Source organism: Hydractinia symbiolongicarpus, chromosome 7 (assembly GCF_029227915.1).
Source record: "Hydractinia symbiolongicarpus strain clone_291-10 chromosome 7, HSymV2.1, whole genome shotgun sequence".
In the NCBI taxonomy this organism is placed as follows: domain Eukaryota; kingdom Metazoa; phylum Cnidaria; class Hydrozoa; order Anthoathecata; family Hydractiniidae; genus Hydractinia; species Hydractinia symbiolongicarpus.
In genome coordinates this window covers 5,234,737-5,249,914 of record NC_079881.1, presented here as the reverse complement: position 1 = coordinate 5,249,914, position 15,178 = coordinate 5,234,737, and the positions used below count along the sequence as shown (strand labels likewise).

Here is a 15,178-nt window from a genome sequence, read left to right as displayed (position 1 = left end):
TAAATTTAGTCTTATATTGTGGTAGTCTTTTCCGGTTTTGTGTTCAGCTAACGAAGCTCAAGTCATTTAACGCTGTATGGTTAACAGATGTATACAACAATATGACGAAACCCGAATGTAAAGAAGTAATAATGAATGGATGGAGAGCTGCTGGAATTTTGGAGGCAATCGAAGGTGGCGTCAGCAAACTGTGTCTTGATCCTTTTAGTAATTTGGACTCATTACTCCCTCAGGTTCCCGATGATGAAATTACCTTCGACATCATTCAAGAAGAAGAAAAACAGGCGTTTCTTGACGAGCGTGAAAATAGCGCTGATAAAGCGATGAAGATGAGATATACTTACCCCTAGGCGACAATCGAAACATCTTCGATCTTTTTGATTCCATGGAGGAAGAAGATTAAGTAGATATAGATGCATATGTCTTCCAATCATTTTATTTTACGAAAGAAAAGCTTCCCATTGATCACTGATCTTGTATTTAAAAATCATCTGTATTTAAAAATCCTTTCCTTTTAACATTTAATTATTCGGTAAGATCTGCGCTTGTTAATCAATTCTAAAAGCTTCCTTAAAAATTTTTTTATTTTTTTCAACTGGCGAAAATTAATTCCTGCGAAAAATTTTTTTGGCGAATTCGCGAAAATTAATTCCGGCGAAATACAAATAAATTTCGCAAATGGGGCGACTCGCGAAAATTTCTGACATTAAAGTACATGGTTTCATGTATGAGAATATCAAAGTTCTAACCAGGCTGGTCATTATTCCTTATTGCTCTGTTGTTTAAACAATAGACCTATTGTGTTTACCCAAAACCTCAGCCTTGTATTCTTATAAACCTTTTCTTGTAAAAGAAAAAGCCTGTAGACACTGTTCTCACTTTATTTGAATCTTCCCCTTAACTGTTTTCCTTTTTTTTCTTTTTTTTAGCAACCCTTACATTGTGTCTTTGTTTATTTTGGTTATAATGTTTCAGGCTTTTATAAGAATCTGGTTTGTTTGTTGGTGTATTTCAGGTAACAAATCAGGCCTATGATTTAGAAAAATAGAGATAAATCATTAGCCCGTGGAAATATCCATGGGTTTGCCCGTCCTTTTTATACCGCATTGCGTGCGTCTCGCTACTCACGCGGCTAGACTACCATAATGCGTGACAGACAGACAGACGTATACAGGTATTTTAATATAGACTAGTCGATAGCCTGTTTGCCGTTGTTTATTTACTGCATTTTGTTTCTCGCTACTGCGATTACCATTTTGCGTGACGGAGAGACAGACGTAAACGGGTATTATAATATAGACAACTCACTAACACTGGAGCAGCTGGAAAGTTTTCTAGACATTGCCTAACCGATGAAAGATTAAAGTATTAAACGCAGTGAAGAAGAGAAAGTTTAGATGCAGGGACATTACAGGCGAATTTATAATGGGCAAAACTCAAGCAGCCAATGCTGTAGCGTACTAAAACTCGTTTAAAAGCGTAATATGAAAACTTCCAAGGGAAAGGTTTTAACCACTAGATATATAAAGCTTTTAACGAAATACTCTACGCTTGGTACAGGAAATACGAGGCCTCGGGCATTTGTGTCACTGGACCTCTTCTGAAGGAAGAAGTTACGCACATCAAGTCATCCTTAGAACAACCTGAAAAGCATCGTATGGTTGGCTTGACAAATGGAAATTGACTCAAGGTAATCGCGAGAAACAAATATTTGGGGAGACTCTCGACATGTCAGAAATCACCGTAGAATTGCGCATAGGCGGTTGAGAGAGCTACGCAGAGGATATGATTTGAAGAACATTTGGAATATAAATGAAGGCGGTTGTATCTTAGTGAAGGACAGGGTAAAAGAGGCAGCGTCGCATGAGTGTCGCATTTTTCGTAAGTACTGATGGTCGCAAAGTTAAAAAAAAAATTGTCATATTGAGAAGCAAAAACCCTCATGTTATCGGCAAGCAAATGCTGCAACTTACTTACTTAAGTATTTTTCGAACGTAAAGTCCTGGATGCGAGTACAGATTATGAAAACGATTTTGGGAAAGCTTAACCGTCAAATAATACATCAAAGTGAAAATGCGATATTATTATTGGACGACGCAGCAGTACACCTATAGAGCTAGATTCGAAAGTACAGCAAGATCAAAATTGTGTTCCTTCCAAGGATACTACATCACGCCTGCAACCATTGGATGCTGTCATAATTAAAAGCTTTATAGGCTAAAATACCAAAACAAGCTTATGCGTTACGTGTTGGCTCGGATCGCAGATGATAGTTTTGTATTGGAGATTGCGAACTGAATTGGTATTCCGCATGCAATCGGGCAGCGAATGCTTGGAAGGAAGTCTCTCACGATACGATTAAAGATTGCTTTGAAAAATGTAGCATTGCTGAGCAACCAACTAAAAGTGACGATGAGTTAGATAAAGAATTCACCGACCTGTTTAAAAAAGGTCCAGTGAGATGCCAACCGCCAGTAACATGACAGATAGAATAGAATCGTGCTTCTAGGAATGCTTACAATGAAACGAGTTGGGACTTGGGATAGCTAGAAACCCTTTTTTAGCTACTCAAACATCTCATCAGCGAGAAAATTAAGGTTTCCTTTTTTAAGTATTGTTTCATTTCAACTCTAACGACAGATTAGCTGATTGTTACCGGAATCTGTGATTTCTTTGTCATAATCAATCAAGCTACCTCACGTCGTCATTACTAAGATATCGTAGTACTGTCAAAGAAAGCCTTTAGTAAAACGGGACAGAGAACTCCACAACTAGATAAGGTAAAAATCTTGTAATCACACTCTGGTCCCTAATAATCTCTTATGTTGTATTTATTATTAAAGTTACCTTGTTTCAAGAAATTAACGAGGCACAAATTTACCAATCACGGAAATAACACGAATACCTGTGACAACTTAAAAGGGTTCATGGACAATCAGTTTCTATTGTTTCTTTCAAAACTTTTACAATATTAGCTGCCCCACAGACTTCATGACTTTGGTGCACCGTATTAGGACGATACTATATTTTTTCGCGTCAATCAAGCAGCTATATGTGTGAGCTTTGTATTGCGACTGCTAGAAACTTTTTTTAAACAGTAATTAAACAGTAAAGTCTCACATAGGTATCTAATTCGCGTTAATTTTGTGCCTCGTTAATTTCCTGGAATAAGACAAAGTGTATACATTGATCACGACACACAATTTTGCTGCCAGCTACTAAAACATGTCTCCTAGTAGTTCGTGTCAAAGGAATTGTTTGTCAAATAAAATTGGGTTTGCAAGAAAAACAATCATATCAATAAAAGTTACTTTTAAATTAAATTGTTAGAGAAACCTATTATTCAGTCATTATTTCAGTCCTCCATTTTAACTTTTGAGGAATTCAACATTATACTACTATATACATGCATTAAAAATTATATATACAATGACCATAATTCTGAGGGGTGCTATATACAGACTTATTTATTTCATGCTCAACGTTTTTTATCCTAACTTCCTCTCTCATCCATCCTTCTCAGCACATATTGAAAAATTTCCTAAATTTTATAATAACAAAGGAGATAAAAAACTTTTTTTTTGCCTTGTTTTTTTCATTTTGGCAGCTTGATCAAACCAACAATTTGTTTTAGTGTAGATAGATTTGTATATACACTCTTTCGCTTAAGATCCAGTATAAAAGAAATCGATTTGTATCTGCTGCTTGTTTAAAACAGTAAATGTCTGTAACGATTCCAAGTATCTTGAAACGTAAAACCAGCTGCATATACAACAACAATACCACATGTGATTATAGCTGCCGTTATCACAGCAACAAACACCAAAACTGCAGTCAGCCCAAACGCAAATGAAGAAAAAGTTCCAAATATAATAAATGCTCCGCAAAATGTCAATAAAAAGGTCATAACGACAAAAACAAAGAAAAACAATAACGGTAAACTTGCAAAACATGCGATAACCCCAATAAAAAGAGACGTGAATGGGTAGTCGGCAATGAATTTAAATATAGGTGTTAAAAGCGGTTCCCAGTTTGTGTTTTTCCATCTTCCCAGTATCCGTTCCATATTTTGACCATATCCATTAACAGGACTACGCATTGGATTATGATAGTTATCAGATTCCATCACTGATCAATTAGAGTGCAAGTGGGAGTATTTACCCCAATTCCCCGTTAATCACTCATTAAATTCATATAAACTTTTCAGCTTTCACTAACATCAAGTATAAATTCCTACCATATTTGTTGTTATTTCCTACACAAAACTACGGCAGCGACAAATTTTTTCAAAACCGCGTTACTGAACTGGTGGATAAGCATTTTTTTTAATCAAAAACTCATTTTCAGGGCTGTGGTGTCTACTTCGTACTTACTGAAATCCACAGAAAAGGCCTGCAGCAAGTCATCTCAGCCTGGTGCAAGCATCCGTCCACCAGTACGTTTTATCAATCCCATCGGCATACATTTTTGTGAATATAACAAAAAGAAGGAAAATAAGGAACGGAGACAGTGACACAGGCAGGAGTTGTTAGTAAACCCTCATTATGGAGGCCGTTGCGCTTCATGACTTTGTTCCTCAAAGTGCCAATGATGACGAATTACCATTTAGAAAAGGCTCGATTTTAAAAGTAAGTATCTAACTTTTCTCGTTTCTTTTACATGACAAACTTTTATCAAACTTTTTTTTAACCAGCTAGCTAGCTAGCTTATATAGTCTATCTATCTATCTATCTATCTATCTATCTATCTATCTATCTAGTGTTAGGAATACTTCGGGACAAGGGTGCTGACTCTCCGCAAACGCCGCAAAAACCCAAGGGGCTGGCGGGCGACTTAAAATTTCGCATGGAGAAACCCGAATCAACCAGAAACAAGAAGCCCTGGGGGCTCTAAGAATTTCCGCTCGGTACCAAAATATTTGATGACAACCTGCTAATTTGTTCTGTTATCATGCCAAACATTCGAAGAGTTTTGGTGCATGAAGCTCTGAAGATAAAGCACAAACAAACGCAAACAAAACGAAACGTGTCATAATAAACTAACGTTTTAAAAGAAATTGCTAACAAAAAATGCAGCCTATCATTTATGGTTGAAAGTCTTGCGATTGAAAGGTTTATGGTCTTAAACGACATTTAGTTGACAAAAAATCAAAATTTTGATGTACCCATCATTTTCAGCATACTTTTTTATTAACTGTGCCGATTTTTGTCGAAAATAAAGTAGTTTTAATTTTTGGACCAATTTTGACCTAAAATGGCATTTAGGTGACAAAAATTAAAATTTTAATGTCACCATTATGTTCAGCATACTTCTTTTGTTAACTTTGCCAATTTTTGTTAAAAATGAAGTAGTTTTAATTTATGGACCAATTTTGGCCTAAAATGACATTTAGGTGACAAAAATCAAAATTTTTTGTTAACTGTGCCAAATTTTGGCCTGAAACGTTATTTAGATGACTTCCCCGTACTTAGGGAGCTTGGGTACGAAGTTTAAATCTGTGGCGTTGCAATTGACCATTTGGGACAGGGATAGTTAGTTAGTCAGTTATACCAATACTATCCTCCTCTCAGATGAACGTGAAATCCCAGGGTCGATTTTTTTCTCCAAAAATGCTCCGAAAGAAAAAAACAACGGTTTTAAGGAATTTCCTACGCCTTCGGGCGCGGAAATTCAACAACATTTTTTTTAAACATTTATTACTATGATGTATAATTTATTCTTTTAATGACTAGACTTAAATCTCTGGTTATGACGGAGGGTTAAACGAAATAAGAGCACGTATATTTATATTTAACATAAATGTCTGTCTTCTGTGTATTAACCAAGTCCATAGATATTTTACAGCACAGCTACTGTGCCATTATAGCGCTTTATTTGCATATTGGACATAAAGGCATGGTTAAGTTACCCGATACCAAACATAAACATGACATTAGACTAAGGGGCCTTCGAAAATTTTTTTGGGCTCCGTTAGCGGGATATCACCGCTAAGGGGGGGAGGGGGTCTAAAGTTTGAAAAAAAAATCCGCTAAGGATTGAGATATTTCAAAAATTTGTTTGTGGCCTGAAAATTCTTCGTCGTTGGTGAGCATAATTCCTCTTGTCATCAATTCCGATAACTTTTATTTACAAAACACGCCCCTGTGCCTTCCAAGATTTATCCGAATGTGTATATTTCAAGGACGGAAATCCGCTAAAAGAGGGGGGAGGTGGGCGAATCTTAGCGGCGATATCCCGCTAACGGGGCCCAAAAAAAATTTTCGAAGGCCCCTAAGGCCGAAGGAATTTGTACCTCAGTTTACCGTTGTCTGTATCTCAGATGTACCATGCAAGGATATTTTCATTATTCATTATTTTGTCCCTCCCTCGGAGACCGAACCGGAACTACAACGTCGAAAGACAACCTCAGGAGACTGGGACATATCCAAATGAGGCAAGGCTTGATCGCACGACTTTGTATGGCACGCATTGGAACAAAGGCCCTTCGAAATTTAAATTAACACACTACATTACATTTGAAAACATTCAAAAAAGAACACTTTCGATCGATTGCAACATCAATTGAAATTACGCAATAGCTTTTTCGAAATAGGATGCATTGAGTATATTTCATTTCTTTCTTTGTGGAACTGTGATGAATATGTTCATCATTTATGTATATTGAATATTTAATTATTTTTTTGTTTATTTGTTTTTTTATTATAGGTTTTACTATACGGTTCAGTAATTTTTTCATGTAGGGGTAAAGAATGTGGCTCAGGGGTGACTAAAAATTAAAGGGTCAGGAAATAAAGCATGACGTCATGCGCGGTGATTCGAATTGTTGTTGGAAATCCTCAGTGATGATGGTGTGGTGATGTGCAAAGCATGTCAGAGGGGTTTATTAAGATATTCTTTGAGTGATTACTTCATATTTTTATTCTCTGGAGGGAAATTGAAGACAATAATGACATTTTTTTAAATAACGACATTTTTCATGCGGTGGTAAAGATACATGCAGGCGGCCAAGGGTAAACTGAAGTACGACTTCCTTTGGCCTAATAGTCATATACTCAAAACAGTGGGAGTTATATCATTTATTCGATAAATATAGTTGTAATAAAATCCCACAAATAATAAACTGAGAGTAAAACGACAAAATAGCACCTTCCTTATTCGCGACAAAATTTAAATGAGAACCATGAGCTTCATGGGCATTACATTTCGGGCGGTTTTGTGTACTTACTGTTTACATTGTTTGTTGATAAGATGTCTTGTTATAATGACTAAGATTATAACTTAGGAAGCTTAGAACCGGATAATTCTCTTCATGAAAAAGACTTTATAAAGCTACTGCAGTCATACGACTTTAAACCTCTTGTGCCTCACAAGGGCAAAATTAATAACAATGTGGAAAGTGAAAAGGTGTCTTTTACTGATGCATAACGAAAGATTTCCTTTTTAAAAAATAAAAAATATATATAATCGCTTTTTTTACATTTTTTCATCAAAAACCTTTTCATCAAAAACTATCATTTGCTTCAGTATATAAAAAATCTTTCTTACTTTACAAGCCAATTTATTTTTTTCACAGTTCAGCAATATTTTTCTTCCGCACACGCTTTTTTGCACACAAATGTAAACAAATTTATGTGATGTTGAACTTTTTCGGTGTTGGAGAACCATTGAAATGCATGATTGAATGATCGAATAATGTCCGTGTCGTGATAAGTTGGTTAAACAGGTAATAATATTTTTTGCAGGTCATAAATGCGTTACAGAAGCTACTGATTTTAAGTGGTTGTTTTGACAAAGCTGTCTTAATAACTGTGTTGTCTGCATTGCATGCAGCCTAAACAGTAACAAAGTTTAAAAGTAGCGCTGATAAAATAATTGTTAAGAAAATGGGTCAAATCCTTCCATCAAAAAATCTTCTTTTTTAAAAAAACAAAGAATAGCAGGCCTTGCCATGAGCAAATAACCTCCTGGGCAATTAATTGCTCGCGTCAGAGTGTCTACACGAGCAATTTTGCTCGCCATATTTTTTGCTAAAAACACTTTACATTTAGTCTCTCAGGGCATCTTTTTCGAGAGAGGGGTGTGCCTTGGCACACACCTAAATGGTTTCAGGTGTAGCTCGTTTCGAACTTTGGTCAGTTAAAACGTCCAATAGATTTGCGTCTTGGTCTGACACTTTTAGATCTCAGAATTACTGAATAGTCCTGGTCCTTTAAATCCATGAGCAAGCCTATTCATAGCCAACCTGACCATCCTAGCTAATTCACTGACTCCTGACTTAGTTAAAAAACTTCGTAGACAAAAATCTCTTTTGCCTGGCCCCTTGGTAACCAGGTCTTACACAAGAAATCCAGCCATACTGTTGTTAACTAATGCGGAGGTAAACGCCAACGGAGCACGGATGACGAAAGTCTGCAAAACTGCACTTACAGGCGGAACAGACAATTTATCATGGATTTAATTGTAGATAATTTCTTCATTCAACGAAACAATTAGAAACCATAGCAGGTCCAAATTTAATGGATTATTTTCTTTGTGCCGCAAGTGTTATTTAAACAATTTTAAAAACGAAACCCACATGCGGTATATTTTTTTTCTGTATAAATTTTATTTACCTGACGTGTACCTTTTTAAAAGGAGATATTTTATTTATTAGTTTTATTTAACACATGGATAAAGATTTTTTTTAATTTGATAACGAAGTACATTTTTTCCTATTTATGAAAACGACAGTATAGTCATGCATACTATTTCGGACATGTAGAAAAGAAAGTTAAGATTAAGAGAGTCGCTATACCAGTAGACACTTGATCATCGTGTTTGGGGTTCACGATTTAAAACGTCCCCCACTTTTCTACTGCAAAATGAATGCACAACAAAGATTAACCTTGCACGCGTTTTATAAATGAACTGTTGCACGAAGGGTTTAAAATAGTCACACCAAATGTCCTTTCAGTTTCACTTAAAAGACCAATCAATTCTTGAGAAAAACGTGTACACTTATCTCAAAATGTTAATATTTACGCGAGCAATAGAATGCTCTGGTAACGAGAATTTACGTGAGCACTACGCGGGCGCCAGCAATGTACAAAACATTATTTAGTTGTGTTGTGTGGATATAGGTACAAATAATGAAATAAGAAGAAATGAGAATCTTCGTCTGCGTTAATTATCTAAAAAGGCATTTTTACGAAATGGCAATATTTCAATTTTTTATCTTTATTTCCTATATTTCTCTTTCAAAAGAACTATATGTGAAGTGCGAAGAACAAATATAAAAACTTTGATCGCTTGGTAGATCATTTGGTTAAGTACATATACAAAAACAAGTGATTTAAATGTAAGCTATAAGTTTAACATGAATGTTCTCTGCGTTTGCTCAAACTTTCTGCACAATGTGCAGTCCTAAATGAAGTTGCACCTGTCTGTTTTTTATGAGAAAAAAAATCAAATATGCGAAGTACAACAATTTTAAATAAGGAAAACAAGTAAAGTAAGTTGTTTTTGATTTCTTATGCTTTTCTGAGTACATATAAAAGGAAAAAGTGATTTTTACTGGAGTTCCCCTTTAAATATCTCAAACTTTTTGCATACCAATGTGAATTTTTTAGCACATATTTACAGGTTTAAGTAAAAAATTTAAAAGCTTTTTCTTGTGAAGTAATTTTTTATCATAGTAAAATTGAAATGTATCTCCCTCCATTTTGTCGAAACATGACACAACAAACACTGTTGTGTTGATAATACCCACACCTACAACACTTTTTTTAATGCTAAAAAGAAGTCCTTAGCAAGATATTAGAGTAAATGCATCAAAAAGGAGAAAAAATTACAATTTTTTTAGATGAAGTGTTTTTTAAAAAAAAAAAAAACAATGGAGCAAACCGATCTGAATAAGAGCAATTTGCTCATATGATTTTGCTGGAAAATCTTATATACTGAGGGGAGTATCAAAGCGCAAGTTACCTTTTTTTTGGCGATTGAATTAAAGTATTTGTTGGGCTTTAATAATTATTTATGCCTTTGACCTAATGTTTTTATTGCATATTATTTTTTATTTTTTCATTTTATGTTTTTTTAACCTTTCTGTTTTTGTTTTAAAATTAGAGGGATTGCTAAATTATACAGAGAGCGAATTAACTGTAACTAAATCGTCAGCGAATTTCTTTGCGAAGAAAAAAAATTCCAGCATGGCGCAGGCGAAAATTTTTTTGATTTTACAATCTGATTTTGTTAAAATGCGATTTATTTTTAATGCTTTCTTTTTAAACGTTACTTTTTACGGAGCTTATGTTAATTTTATAGGAAAAAGTAAGAAATTTTTTTCACTAGAATTAAATGATGTTAAATTTCAAGCCTGGTAAAAGGCCCTTAAACCTTTTTTTATATAAAATTTTTTAAAAACTGTATACGTGTAGTATTTCTCATTGAATTCCCTGATAACGTTAATAAAAATATCAGAAAAATAGAGTAAAAAATGGATGATCACTACTTGTGGTAACACTTTTCATTCAATATTATAAGTTCTCAGTGTATTCTTTTTCCATGGTCATAACATCAACATTAAACCATAGCGATTTATATTTTATGGTGACTACCCATAATATATCCTGTCACTTGTTTTCAGGAAAACCAGAAATTTATAGGGGGATCCAGTAAAAAAAATTGGAAAATATCATTGTTTGACAAGACAACATAAAATATATCCAAATAATGATTTTTCAAGGTTTTGTAAACTCAAGAAGATTATAGGTACTAGCAAACTATTTAATGTCAGACCTATTTATTTATTTTTTACATATAATATTATAAGCTTTAGTAATTAAAGAAGGACATTAGATACATCAGTCAGGGACTTACACCAAGTTAAGGTAGTAGCAGCTGGACTTTTGGATTCAGGGATTAGGGAAAATTCAATTGGCTCATTTATCACATTTATAAGGTCACAGTCCAGAATCAGTTCAATTAAGTCCCACAGTCAATCGATTCACTGTTAAAAGCGATACAACTTAGTAATATCGGAAAAAGGTCACTAAATACATGTTGGTACGAATATGCGACGCAACCGTTGTAACTCAAACGGTTTGACACCGTTAGAAAGTCAATGAAATGTAGTTTTTGAAACTGTTTCTAATAAATAACATTCTTCTTCTCTTCAACTGACCATCAATTTAATTTTAATGGGATGCACTTACACACAAATATCGGTGTTTTCTTTGTTGGTTCTCCCTGATATCTCCCAAGCGTCCAATGAAAGGGCTGTAATATTTTTTATACCTTTTATACCAATGTCAGACTGTAATGTGAACAGGTTGACCTGATACTGACGCTTTAAGTTTGTGCAAAATAATTGTAACCTACTTCGATCAATCAATACTTGGTCTTTCCTGATAATAGAAGTTGGTTATACAAGTTGTCACTTTAAAGAATCTTATTCTCATCCTATCTAACCATTTTATGTGTGTTACTATTTTTTAATTTTATTTTAGGTATTGAATATGACAGATGATAAAAACTGGTTTAAAGCTGAACAAAATGGAAAAGAAGGCTTCGTCCCTAAAAATTATATACAAATGAAGCCACATGCGTATGATATAGTTTTATTGTTTTTGTTGTGTGAAGATTTTTTCTCTAATAAAATTTTTTTTACATTTTTTTTATTGTATTTCAGTTGGTATTATGGAAAAATTCGAAGAGCAGAAGCAGAGCAGTTGTTACTACAAGAACAGCATGATGGAGCATTCTTGCTTAGAGATAGCGAAAGTACTGCAGGTGGGTGTTTTTCACATGGCTGCTCCAAGACAGTCACAAATTTTTTTTATAATTAAGTGTTCGTTTGTTGTTTAAATTTTTTGCTTTCTCAAGTTTTTGTACAATTTGTTTGTTTGTTGTTTATTTGTATTTATTTGTTATTTAGGTGACTTCTCTCTTTCTGTCAAGTAAGTTTGATTTTTTATTTTATATTCTTGCTCTATCAACCGCCTGAAGGCGGTCACACCAGCGGTGACGGGACTGAAATCTTGACTCGCTGCAAACGTCTACCATCTTTGAAATGAGTGGCGAAGAATACGGAGTTAATTAACTCCATAAAATAAATTATTATCTCCATTAACTCACGCGTACGCTTGGTCCGATGGAACGCTAGTAAAGAAAAAAACATTTTTGCCGAACCCGGGATATGTAAAATAAAGCTTTATTCGCAAAAATTTGTAACCACGAAAGTTGAAATTTGTCAGGTAGACATTTCTTACGCAGTTTCGCGGAAAAAACTTTTTCTAAGCTAAAAACTAAGCGAATTTCTAAATTTCTAAAAACTTAGCGAATTTTGAGGATTTGAATATTTCGCACTCGAAAATGACAAATGCATACATTCAGAATTTCGTGTACAGCCTGCTGGCGGTCGCCTACGAACGTGTTTTACACTGCACTAGTTTAGTTTTTACAGGTTTTTACAATCTGAATTGTTAATGGTGAATTTAGTTGCTGAAAGGTACACACAAGCATTAAAATTTATTTAAATTTGTTTCAAAAAACTCAAAAAACTTTCTGTAAAAACACACACATGCAAATCCGTTCTGATTTATTGAAGATTTGCTACAACATCTACCTAGTAGGGGGGGGGGGGGGGGTATGGCCTTTGTACTCTATGTCTTTTAAAAAACGAAACAAAATAAAATATTTACGAATTACAATTTGTTATCAAATAACCATCATATTTGTTTCATCGAAATTGTTAATATAATGAGTCCAGTTGAAACAAAAACTGGTTGCACCTAGTGTGTGTTGTAGAGATACAAATGTATTAAGGGGCTGTTCATATGGAGGCAAGCTGACCGAGCTGCCTCACTTAAGCCTTGTTGTTTCTACCGAGGTCACGGCAAGGCGGGCAGCCCGTTTAACCGGGGAAGCTCGCTTCATTTGAACAGCCCCTTCGTTATATGTAGAGTTATTGTTTTGTTTTCATAAATATTGCACTCAATACTTGAAATATTAACTAATTCAAACTCCCCACATCCCTATCTCCCTTCACTAGATGTCTGGTTAATATGTAGCATTCCATTTTTTAATAAGTCTTTTTTAACCTTATGCAGATTATGGAGTATGGTAGTAAATATTTTACAAAACATATTTTAGATTCAATAATCAAGTTCAACATTTTAAAGTCTTACGTGATGGTGCTGGAAAGTATTTCTTATGGGTAGTCAAATTTAACTCTCTGAATCAACTTGTTGAATATCACCGAGCAGCCTCAGTTAGCCGTTCACAAACTATATATTTAAAAGACATGACCAACGCACATGAGGTATAAATCATTTTTTTAATTTAAAATTTTTATTACAGATTTTCTGTAGTGATTTTGCTTGTACTGTCTATTTAATAAACCCTTCTTTAGTTTCATGTTTTTTAAATCTTTGGGCTGGTGATTTTTTATCTTTGAATTGAGCGTAGCTATATTAACATGCGTGTAAATTTTGAACTCATTGAAACATTAAAAGCAGAACGTCTGTTTTGGCAGGTTATTATTTTTCGGTATGAAATAAAAATTTATAGAGTTGGTCAATATTTTATCCACGTTTTTAAAAAAAGCTGCGACGCATCACAAAAAAATCATTTCGTAATAATTTTCTTCCGTCACCTAAATTAACTTTTAGGGTGAATGCTTATTGCAGAGGTGCGGTAAATGAAGAGAGGCGCTTATTTAAATTATCCCATTCTTGTGTTTGGGAAACTGATTGGTCGCACAATATAAAAAAAAATGTTATATATGCAGCAGGTGTAAATAACATCCCCGAGTGTAATTGTTTACGGTTGCTCTACGTCAATAAAATAATAGCAAACTGCTTAAACGAAAAGATGACACAAACATGACACTAAATTCATGCTGCAGATGATTTTCCGTTATGTCGAATTCTAAAATATTTAGTCCCTTAAAGCTCTGTTGATATATTCAAATATCGTTTATTCGACAGATGCGTTTCAAAATAACTACAAAAGGGTAGGCGCTTTTCGAGTGGAATGCTTAATTAAGGATTTACGGTACGGTATTTTACTTCCTCTGTGATATATTATTGCCCCTAGAAGCTGCTTGTTCCGGGAACAGTTAAAGACGTAATGCAAAACAAGTAGTTTATATTTTGAGTTAATCGTGTTTAGGTTGGTCGTGCATTGTTCGATTTCGTGGCGCAGGAAGAAAACGAGCTATCTTTCAGTCGAGGTGATCTTATTAAAGTTTCCGACAACACTGACCAACATTGGTGGAACGGGAAAGTGAACGACCGAGAAGGTATGTTTCCAGCAAATTACATTCAGCTAATCACGACAAGATGATACGATCAAGAGAGCGTTTCTTTATTCGTTGTGTACTGTGTAAAAACATGAATATGATTTGGTGTAAGTAAATGTAGAAAACAAAAGAACTTATATAAAACTTTCACCCACCGCTATCAACTTGTATTTATCACATTTGCACGAACTCTTGTGTTGTCTTTTGTTAACCTTACGTGCGTCTGTGTTTAATGAGGCAGTCAAATCTAGAACAAAGCACTTCGTCGTAAGTCGTACATATTTAAAATAAAATAATATTAGTACCTTATTAGCTCTTTTAACGGCACCCAGTTGTCAATTTTTCGACGACGTTTTGTCTATTCGTCGTGATTTAGTCCAAACTGTTAGAAAATCACGTCAAGTCAGCATGATTTTGTCCAAACTTTTAAAAACAACGTCAGTTTGAACTTTTGAAAAAAATGACGTCACTTCAACGTTAGTTGATCCGAATGAAGAAAGAGCAGATAATGTAAATGATTTTGTGCCAAATTGTATATTTTAATTTTCTCTGTCGCATAATTTGCGTTCTATTTTTTTCTTGTAAATAGATTTTTTAGTAATTTCATATATGATTTTTATTTTTTCTGCAAGTTGTCTAGAACTTTTTTTGTGAAGTTCCTAAACTCTTCTCCATTTTTTCAGCTTTTTTCATTTGAGGCATACCATTCCTCGTGTTTGATTTTCGTGCTGGTGGTGATAAGTTTCCGTGTTTTTAGCCAAATATGGTTAAAATGTGTTTGTGGATTTAGTTACGTCACTCTTATTTTTGTAAAAAATTATTTTAAAAAAAGCAGTCGTAATTTGTGACCCAATTACTAAAAAAAAAATACGGTTTTAGCGCTCGTCCCAAGAAGAT

The 15,178-nt window shown here is 34.4% G+C and overlaps 2 protein-coding genes across 2 annotated transcripts; one reads left to right on the top strand and one right to left on the bottom strand.

Moving 5' to 3' along the window:
• Positions 1 to 3,297: 3,297 nt before the first annotated feature.
• On the bottom strand, positions 3,298 to 4,281 carry LOC130649657 (uncharacterized). The gene has a single exon (XM_057455989.1). It carries the CDS (start codon positions 4,124 to 4,126, stop codon positions 3,710 to 3,712), a length of 417 nt encoding a protein of 138 aa, XP_057311972.1. The 5' UTR covers positions 4,127 to 4,281; the 3' UTR covers positions 3,298 to 3,709.
• A 133-nt stretch (positions 4,282 to 4,414) lies between these two features.
• On the top strand, positions 4,415 to 14,912 carry LOC130649656 (growth factor receptor-bound protein 2-like). Its single transcript, XM_057455988.1, has 6 exons — positions 4,415 to 4,628; positions 11,487 to 11,584; positions 11,669 to 11,769; positions 11,915 to 11,936; positions 13,132 to 13,300; positions 14,152 to 14,912. The coding sequence occupies exons 1-6, from the start codon at positions 4,545 to 4,547 to the stop codon at positions 14,323 to 14,325; spliced, it is 648 nt and encodes a 215-aa protein (XP_057311971.1). The 5' UTR covers positions 4,415 to 4,544; the 3' UTR covers positions 14,326 to 14,912.
• The last annotated feature ends 266 nt before the right edge of the window (positions 14,913 to 15,178 follow it).